Raw genomic sequence first — 10,860 nt, forward strand, 5'->3', positions numbered from 1 at the left:
AATATAGTTCAATATTTTTTTTTTTAAAATTAATATCATTGCATCTAATACAAGAGGCCCATGGGCCACATTGCTCACCTCAGCACTGTGGCTAGCATAAAAGCAAAAATTAGTTAATTATTGAAAAGTTTAAACCCAAAAAAGTCCCAACCATTCCTTAAAGGGGATAGGGTATGATTTGCACAAACCTGAGTCTAAACTTCCTGAGAATGCTTCCATATAAATATATGTATGACCAATTACATCTTTGCTATTCTCGACAAAATATTTAAAGAATTTTATTATATATTTCTATGTTAAACTTTGGTCAGCCAGTGTGGCCCTGCCCAACCACCGGGGGTGGTGGTTGAAACAAATTTGAATCTACACTAACTGAGAATGCTTCCGTATAAATATGATCAATCATGGCTTTGCTATTCTTTAGTTTTTAATACATTTTTCCTACATATTTCAATGTGAAACTTTGCTCGGTCATTGTGGACGCTGCCAAGCCCCGGGTGTCGTGTCATGATTTGAACTTGAATCTACACTAACTGAGGATGCTTCCAAATAAATATGACCAATCATGGCTTTTTTAATCTTGGGAAGTTATTTAAAGAATTGTCCTATATATTTCTTTTTAAAACAATGGTCAGTCATTGTGGCCCCGCCCTTCCCCTGGGGGTCATGATTTCTATAAACTTGAAGATTCACTACCTGATGATGATTCCATATAAATATGACCAAACATGGCTTTGTTTTTTACTAATTCATAATTATGTCCCCTTTGAAGGGGGCATAGCCCTTCATTTGAACAAATTTGAATCCCCTTAACTAAAACATACTTTGTGGCAAGTTTTGTTGAAATTGGCCCAGAAGTTCTTGAGAAGACGATGAAAATGTGAAAAGTTTACAGACTAACGGACAGACAGAGGGACATACAGACTGACAGACGGACAGACGGATGCCGGACAAGATGTGATCAGAAAAGCTCACTTAAGATTTCAGTTCAGGTGAGCTGATAAACTGATTCCAAAACCAAACCTAATTCTCTTATTTGAGGTTTTATTATCCTACCAACTACAACACTGCTTGTTGAAATTAAACTTATATTTTTGGTCTACCTTCATTCTTTCTGTCTTGCTTTAATTCCAAGTTCTCTTCTTTTCCTTGTTCGATTCCACTTGTGCTCGAGACAGGATCTGAAAATTTCAATTGTTCTTTGGAAGAAACCATTCATCAAGCATGGGAAACAGTCAGTTATATTTTCATCATGAATAAAGTTCAATAATTTTAATTTACATTAGTTTCATTGCATCTAGTTTAAACTGAACCCAAAACTTAACCTCTAATTTGGAGTTTTATCATCCTACCACCTACAACATTGGTTGTTGTCTTTTGAATGAAATAAAAAGAATTCATATAGTTTGATAACTAATTGTTGATAAGCTTTGGTCTACCTTCAATCTTTCTTTCTTGCTTTCCTTTCAAGTCCTCTTCTTTTCCTTGCTCCATACAACTTGTGGATGAGACAGGATCTGAAAATTTCATTTGTTCTTTTGAAGAAATCATTCATCAAGCATGAGAATCAGTTAATTATATTTTCACCATGAATATAGTTCAAACAATATTCTTTACATTAATTTCATTGCATAAAGTTTAAACCGAAACCAAATCAAAAACTCTAATTGGAGTTTTATCATCCTACCAACTACCACATTGCTTGTTGTCCTTTGAATGAAATTAAACAGAATTCATAAAGTATGATAACTAATTGTTGATAAGTTTTGATCTACCTTCTATCTTCTTTTCTTGCTTTTCTTTCATCTCCTCTTTTCCAGGTTTAGAGAGTCGAGATTCATCTATTAATTAAATATAGTTTAACTTGAAATCTTCCTAATAATTATTACTTACTCATGTTTCTAAGCGAAGAAATTATTTGTTTTGGATCATCATTGTATGAAAATCTAATGAAGTAATCAGTATGTGCTTACATTATTCTGTTCTTTCAGTGAGATTTAAGGGGTAAATATATTAAGGTTAGGATTGAGGTTAAGATTAAGGTTAAGGTTAGGGTTAGGGTTAATTTGATATAATGGTTTATGTAAAGATTTAAGTTTGGTACTAAGATCACATACAAAGTAGACTTGAGATTTAAAAGAAAACAAATTTACCACGGAATATATATATTTTGTGAATTAATTTTCACTTTAATACAGTTGACGTAAAGAAGTTTTCAAGAGAATTGTCTATTCCAATAAATTCCCCTCATGGACAAAGTCAATATTTCATGACTCATATTATCGGGTCAAGAGAAGATATTTATTTATTTGCATGTTTCATTACGCAATTTTTACACTTCGGATCAGGGTCTTCACTGTGACCCTTTCAATACGGTATTACTTATATCTTCAACTTAAGTCATTTTCTCTTATTCATATCTCTAATTTTGATGATCGTTAAAACTACTTTATTTCTTATTAAATCGGTCATTTTCAACCACATATTGAAGTTTGTTCTCATTCTAAGAAAATATTTTAATCTCCAGCATTAAAAAAAGATTCCTTTTCCTCTATTCCACTTACCGGGTTCTTCGACTTTCTTTGACATCTTCCTACTGTCTCGTTTAGTAAAATGGCGGCTCAAACCTACAAGTATGCACGTGACAATAAAAATAGAACTGACGTAAAGGTTCTAGAACTCTCTATGGTAAAATATCTATCAGAAAACTGGACGTACAATTATCACGTGATTTTTTTTGGCATTGACAAGATGCAACTGAGTTACAATAAAAGCCCCATTAGCCTACCCCTAACAAAGAGTAAAAGCTGCATCAATATGCTAATAAACATTCTTTAGAGTAAGAGTTGTACCAAACTGCATGATAGAAAAGAGGGGTTAGGGAGCGGCAGTGAATTATTCTTGTTATACGAAATGAAATTATTATTTTTTTTATTGTAACACTTCCTTCCTTGTGATTTCAATAATCTCTCTATATATCCAAACAAATGATTTCGAAGCAAGCTTTGGACAAAAGGGTATAAAATCTCAATATATACTAATATTTGACTCGAAAAGATCTGTAATTAATCAGCGACTTTCATCTTAAAAAAAATAATAAAAAGAGCTATAAAATGAACGATCCCATCGGGAATCGAACCCGGCACCCCTTAATCTGAAGTCCGCTGTTCTACCTACTGAGCCAAAGTGTATGATGGAAATGACGAAATAAACTTTAATAGTTTCGCTACACAAAGTATTTAATAACCACGCCTACTGAAATCACGTGACAGAAAGTGACATTGACGAGATGGCTCCGGAGCAATCTTCGTAAAACCCCCTATACCCTAACCCTAACCCTAACCCTAACCCTAACCCTAACCCCTAACCCTAACCCTAACCCTAACCCTAACCCTAACCCTAACCCTAACCAGGTTAGGTTTAAGATACCAGGTTAGGTTTAAGCTACCAGGTTAAGTTTAAGTTACCAGGTTAGGTTTAATTTACCTGGTTAGGTTTAAGATTCCAGGTTAGGTTTAAGATACCAGGTTAGGTTTAAGATACCAGGTTAGGTTTAAGATACCAGGTTAGATTTAAGATACCATGTAAAGTTTAAGATACCAGGTTATGTTTAAAAAACCAGGTTATGTTTAAAAAACCAGGTTAGGTTTAAGATTAAGGTTAAGGTTAGGTTTGAAGATAAAGGTTAAGGTAAGGGTTAAGGATTAATATTAAAGGAAGTTTTTAAAGTTAATGAAGGGTTGAAGATTAAGATTAAATTTTAGTTCTTGTTTCAGAAAGGAATCTTGATATGGTAACTAATCTAAAAAATCTTCCTTTGTGAGAATGATCTAGTAGTTGAATTTGTAAGACCAATGCATAGACTATCGTGTCTGTAAAAGACAAAAAATGTTGGATCGGAAAGTATGGACAAATGATTTAAACAAATTTTAGGGGCAGATAATTCGGCCGTATATTGCCATAAGGTTTAGTTCATAGGCTAGATTAAGGGTTAGTTTAAAGTTAAGATTAAAATTTAAATTAAGGTTTAAAAAAAGGGAAGGTAAAGTTTTTTGCTAAGATTAGGGTTACGGTTAAGATTAAGGTAAAGTTTTGATAAATGTTATGTTGATATTTTGAATTAATTGAACAGTTTCCATTTTATTTATGGAATAAGCCTTGATTTAGAATTGAAAATAAGCAAATATCTTAATTTCAAAATTCATTTTAATACATGAGTTTTTGAAGTACATTTTAAAATTTTATATATTTTCAAATATCTTAAATTTAAAATTCATTTTAATACATGGATTTTTGAAGAACATTTTAACATTTTATATATCAAAATATTCTATTTGTTATTAGAAAAACAATTTTCAGTCAATCTGTTCAGGAGCTTCCATTCCGAAACCATGAGGGTGTCCAGGTTGAAACCTAGGAATCAAAACAATAAAATCAAATTAATTAATTCATGTATAAACCATCGTAAGTATGCATTTTATAGGTGTTTTACATTGCATAATAAACAGAATTTTGACACAAAAATACCTTGTGGCGCCATGAATACGATTCTCCACCATAATTAAATCGAATTTCGTCCTCTACCTCTATATCCTTCTTTGCTTTGAATATGATGTGTTGTTTTTCGCCTTTTTCAACGAGTTTTGGAAAAATATTAGGATGGCAATGCTCGTCATTAATTAATCTGCCAAGGCTTCCATCGTCTACAGATGCGTCTATTCTAGAAGTAAATTAGTTTCTTTTAAATTTAAATGAAAGATGAAGGATACATTCTGCTGTGAAAATGATTAAAAACTACTCACATCTTCAATTTGCCATTGAAATTAAATTCAAAGAAATAGGTATCATCCTCGTCTTCAAGGAATGGACCTTCCCTCAATTTGCCTTTGTATTCCAGCAAAGGTTCACCTTTAGAGAACTTCTTCCTTGCAAATACACCATTTCCTGTAATATCAACATTCAAAATGTATCATTGATTCTATTATCTATACTCAGTGTACACAATTTACAAGTATTTTCAATTTTGTACCTATCTCATCATTAATATATTTCACCATGAAGTTAGAATCATCAATTAAATTAAGGACATCAGTCTCTTTTTTAGCTAAGTGTCTTCTTGGATAGCTTCTCAAGGTCTTAAATGGCCGTGAAATATGTGCAGAGTTTTTCTTCTCTGTAGTCAGTTCGACCTGATTGGAGACCTTGAAATTACTGTCGACAATATCATAACTAGGTTGCATTTGATTAGTTGGCATCTCCAAGGGCTCTGAAATTATATCCATTGAGTTAGGGGATACAGCGTTTTCTTCATCAATGAAAGATGATGTGCTTGACTTCGGAATTGATTCAATTTCTCTAGGGATAAGTCTAGTATATGTCTCATTTACAGATAAAACATGACTTTGAGTTGAATGAGCTCTTGCAGTGTTTGAAGGACGAATTAAAACGACCTTACACTGAGAAATATGCCTGTCTAGAATTTCTTTCAGAAATGTAGAGCCCAGAGATTCATCTTTAGGAGTTTTCCATAATTGGTCCCAACGGTGCCCTAGTAAATGATCTGTGAAGAGAACCATTTTCTGTGTCATTTCATATTCAAACGATTTGACTTTCAGTGAAACGGTCATCTTGATTTCTTCTTTTATTTTGTCCTGGATAAAAAACTCATTGCTAATTTCCCTGAAGACGTCCTCTTTCAATACTTTCATTTCTTCCATAATCATCACTTTCGTGTTTTCCATCACCAGACTCTTCAATGAGGTTATCTCTTTGGTAATAATATTGTCCAGCTCAGATATTGTAACATATTCTATTGAAAATATAATTAATTGAATTATGCACCTTGAAAATTAAAATACTTTTTCCTTTAAAAATGATTTGTTTTTAGCTTAATTTAATGTGTAAATATAGTTACCGTTCTCTTTTTCTGCGTTTGTGTCACATTCCATTTTCAACTGAAACACATTTTAAACCATGTAATTTATTTCTAACATTGAAAATGCACTGGTTTATATTGACCCTACAACAACTTCGATTCTACATATTCACCTTCTTTTCGATCTCTAGCGACAAACAATATACATTTATTAAAAACACAACCAAAAACACACACACACACACACACACCCTCTCCCTCACACACACACACACCCTATTTAGTGTAAATCCAAAATTTAAACAATAATTAATTATGACGGTAAATGTGACAAGTATAATACAAAAAGATACCTAGCGGATATTTACATAATTCATTGACATAAACATATTTTCCAGAACTCACCTGATTTGAATACATACTAAACCCTTTTGTGCTCTACTTAAAAACCAACAGCCAAGTAAACATTCAAACTCAACCTGAAAGACATTATTTAACGATATATTTAGCTATACAGACTCAAACTTCGGTATAATCTTATGATTAGAGTTAATGTTAAGGTTAAGTTCAAGATTAAGGTTAAGGTTAAGGTTAAGATTCAGATTCAGGTTAAGGTTAAGATTAGGTTAATGTTTTGAATTTTAGGTTTTGCGTATGATTAAGATGAAGTTTAAGGTTTGTATAAAGGTTAAGTTTAAGACTAAAGTTAAGGTTAAGGGAAATATTAAAATTTTTATTACATTTCCATTTAAGTTAAACGTTCATATTGAATTTATAGATCAAGTTAAGGTCAAGTTTGTCTTAAGGTTAAGGTTAAAATAAAGGCTTAAATTAAGAATAAGATTAAAGTTACAGTTACGCTTAAACTTGCAGTTAAGGTACGCTCACCTATGTCTTTACCTTAAATAAACACATCTTATGCGGCTACAATAATTTGAATTTTTTTACCAAGAGGTTATTATTGATATCACAATAGTCTAACACCTCACCTTTATCAAAATAATTGACTTCTCTAGCCCTGCCGTTAACCTAACCTGCTAACCATTCCTCCAACGCTGATGAAGACGCTTATCTGTAACCTTAACCCTAACCTTAAACCCTTACCCAAACAAACCTTATCCAGTTTATTACGTGTACATTCCAATTAATCGTTATGTAAAACTTGAAGTTGGAAGACATTGAAATGACAGACAACGAGGTCGAATCAGCATATATCACGACAGGTAAGGAAAATACCGAAGAAGTCATCAGGTTTGGCTTGAATCCAGCTAACATACTTACCAGAACTGAACCAATTAGAATAAGAGACTGTACGATTCCACGTGTCACTCAAACCTTGTGGTATGACTTCGATTTTGATGTGGACGGTATAGTGGCAACTTTAGAACGATTTTCAGATATTTCAGCTTCATTCACGTATTTAGGAATTCTACCAAGAGAGAAATTTAGTCTTATTAAAGTCTATAACATTGTCAGGAAGCATTTGCCCCTAGCCAGTTTTTCGAGAAGGGGGCTTGAATGTTTAAGATGGAGTGTGAGTACAAAAATGTTTGAAGGTGATGGTTTTGAATTTCATCTCGCTCTATTACCAAAACCTCAACGGACACATTTTACACATGTGAATGAATCACTTCTTCAAAAATATCAATACGATTTTTACGATACGTTCCGAAATAATTTTTCGAAGTGTATTCAATCCTTGTCGCCAGCGGATATATCTAGAGGTACATTTAAGAAAAATTCAATTAAAAATATCCGGAAATGGAGAGTGTTACCAGACGACAGGATTCTTGTGTTACGTCTTTTAGATGAAGCACTTCAAATAACGCTGCATAAAGAGGAATTTGAGGTAACAGTATTAGCTTTTCAATTAGGTCAACATGATACTTCGGATGAAATCATCGTGAAAGCATTTGATGTGAACAAAGCTACTATTTCTATTCATGCTGCGATAACCATTTCATCCAAGTTCTTTGATCAACATTTATTATGGTCAAGATTCGGACTACAAGATATTGTCGGTGAGCGTGGAACATTTACTACAGCACTCACTTTGAGTTCCTGTGCAAACTTCCAGACAAACTTAGACGGAAGAATACTTGACATTACTCAAGAACTACGACAAATTTGTAAAACTCCTCATGTCTTAAATTTTGTTCAATTCTATGCCGACACTCCACATTTGAGTGCATCGTATATTCATCCAACGTTTGGATGCATAGTTTCTACAGGTATTCTTCATAAGGAAATAATAAAAAGTTTAGAAAAAAAAAGCAAAGAGTACTTAGATATATGTGAAGAAAACTGCCTTAAACTGGTCAAGGTCAACGCTAGGGTTGAAATTGTTGCCTTGCAACAGAACAGTTCAAAAACAATTATCGCAAAAGACTTTATCGATTGTTCTGTGCTACAAAATCTAATTGCAAAGTACCCACTGTTGGTGCCATTTTCGAACAAAACATCATCACCAGATCCTCAACTGACTTTTTCTGCTTTTATATGCAGTATACCAAAGCATATTCATCAGACATTATTCACTTTGTTCGAAGAGAAAAAAAAACAAAGGTGGTTTTTTTGATGTTTGGAAAGCATATCAATACGAAGTTGCCAATGAAAAATTCTGGAGAGGAAAACCAAATTCAGTACTTGACAATATTTTTGCGTCAAATCTTGGACCGGGGGGATCCTCTCCTGACAGATCACTTACTTGGGAAAATGGATTCCTATGTCTTGAAAATAGTGAAGTAAGTGCACTAAACAATAGAAGTACCCCTCCGCTGAAGTTTATAAAACTATCCAAAATAGAAGAAAACAGAATTCGACGTATATTCAATTTTTCTGACGTTTTGAAAAGTGGCGATGTAGTAATTGGCAAGAGAGCTGTCTTAATCTTAATTCAAGACATTATGGCTGATCCTTACAGAATAGCAAATTGTGGTCACTCTCTTTTAGCAAACATGAGAGGTAAAACTTTCCCAGGAGGGGGGAGATTTTCTGGATCCATCTCCTTGTTGGACTTATGCAACAAACTTTGCAACAAACTACAATATAAGCACCCATATGTATTTAAGCGGGTCTTAGAATTAATAGAAGAAGAGGGTAGAAATACTACAGATATTTTGATAAAGGGATTTCAAAGTTTAGATATTACATACTTCCCTGATCTATCATTTTATGACGGGAATAGAAATCCTAAAATAGCTTGGAGAGGAAATGGGTATTTGAAAATTCTATATGAACAATCTGGCCAAATTTCTACTGAAAAAAGCATAGAAGTCACCAATCTTGTTATCCATTCTCTAGAATCAGAAGGATTAGTTCATTCTTCAAAATTCCGAGACATTGCAAAAGACAATAATTTTTCCTTTCCATGGATTTCGGAGGTTCTTTGCAATTTGATGGAAGAACGTATCAACATTCAGTTGTTGACAGAAATTTGTACATATGTGTCATGCATAGGTTTGATGCAAAATAACTGGTATGTTTCCTACGAAAATTTCCAAAAACATCATTTGAAGATCCACAAGAAACTCCCAAATTTGACACATACCCTTCAGAATCATGAAATTCTTTCCAAATTTAGACTGCAAATTTTCCCTCATCTTACAGTGATGAAGTTGCATGATAATCTTCCGTATTTAATATCTAAGCCTGAAGTAATGTATGAGAGATCTGAAAAACTTAATGATGACTCTGAGAATGAAGACAGTTCAGGAGAGGTCGAAAGATTCGAAGATATGAACCCTAACACTGATGATTTACCAGTTAATGAAATTCAGAGAGAGAATATTCAAAAGGTACCAAGAAAACACTGTACAGCTGGATTTCGAGGCCGCTGGCAAGGGTTGGAACTTGAAATCTTACATATTGTTAAACTAACAAAACCAAAGTCTCTTAACGCTGCATACAACTTCTACTTGAAACTGTGCGATGAAAGAAATGTTGTGGACAGAAGCTTCTTCTCTTTTAAGCACAAATTCAAAAACATACCTTGATTGCTTTTATTTTATTCGTGACAAAGAGAAAATAAAGGAAAAAAATATTGAACACAAAATACTATTAATTTTCTTTGTCACTTTAAAAGAAAATGATATCAACTCATATTGTTAAAGTCAAAACAAGCAATATAAATAATAAAACATGTACATGTTTATTCTATAGCATACCAAATATTTGTTAAAAATGTGATAATGTTCATTCTCCACAATACAGTTATTTTAATTTGAAAATTTGAAAATTATTGAAACAAAACGGAAAATGACATTAATTCAGTCCTGGGAGAATATTGTCAGTGTGAATAAATTTTTCAAAACTTCAGTTTAAAGAGAAATGGACACAATATCACCTATTTCTTTTAACAATGAATTTTAATGTTTACAGCTCCTAATTCAAGCAAATCAAATGATCAGCAAAAATTTGAAAATCATTTGTTGATTTGTAAAGGAGATTCAGAACGTAAGAGTCATCAAAATATAAGCAAGACTTGTGCCTTGTTTTTGTTTACATGTAGAAAATATCATACTTATAATATTAAGAGATTCATCAAATCAATAGAAACTGTGTAATCATATTTAGAATTAACTTCTTTATTGAGAATATCTGCTTTGAAAAATCATTTTAGAATATTTAACCTATGTAAACAATAACATGGAACGTACCTTGTTTAATGAACAAAGGTTTGGGGTTCTAAATCTGTCTTGTATGTCTACTACTGAGAGTCAAATTTTTGCTCATCATTAAAAAAAGGCAAATTAAAAATATTTGGACAAACATATTTATAATTTTCTTTGTCAATTCAAAAAAAAAAAAACAAAAAACAATGATATCGACTCATATTGTAAAAGTCGAAATAAGCAATGTACCTGTTTATAATATTACATTGTATATGTTCATTTTATAGCATACAATAAAAAAGTTGTTAAAATGTCATAATGTTTACTCGCTCAAATACAGTTATTTTAAGTTGAAAAATATTTAAAATATTG

General features: G+C 32.4%; 1 protein-coding gene across 1 annotated transcript; it reads right to left on the bottom strand.

Moving 5' to 3' along the window:
• Positions 1-4,355: 4,355 nt before the first annotated feature.
• Positions 4,356-5,948, bottom strand: LOC133177569 (uncharacterized). The gene is made up of 5 exons (XM_061312536.1): positions 5,915-5,948; positions 5,030-5,809; positions 4,803-4,944; positions 4,547-4,720; positions 4,356-4,413 (listed from the first exon to the last, which is right to left on the bottom strand). The coding sequence occupies exons 1-5, from the start codon at positions 5,946-5,948 to the stop codon at positions 4,356-4,358; spliced, it is 1,188 nt and encodes a 395-aa protein (XP_061168520.1).
• Positions 5,949-10,860: the final 4,912 nt, after the last annotated feature.

This window comes from Saccostrea echinata, unplaced genomic scaffold, assembly GCF_033153115.1.
Source record: "Saccostrea echinata isolate AGI-Se365-2 ecotype Australia unplaced genomic scaffold, CSIRO_AGI_Sech_v1 ptg000172c, whole genome shotgun sequence".
Taxonomy (NCBI): Eukaryota; Metazoa; Mollusca; class Bivalvia; order Ostreida; family Ostreidae; genus Saccostrea; species Saccostrea echinata.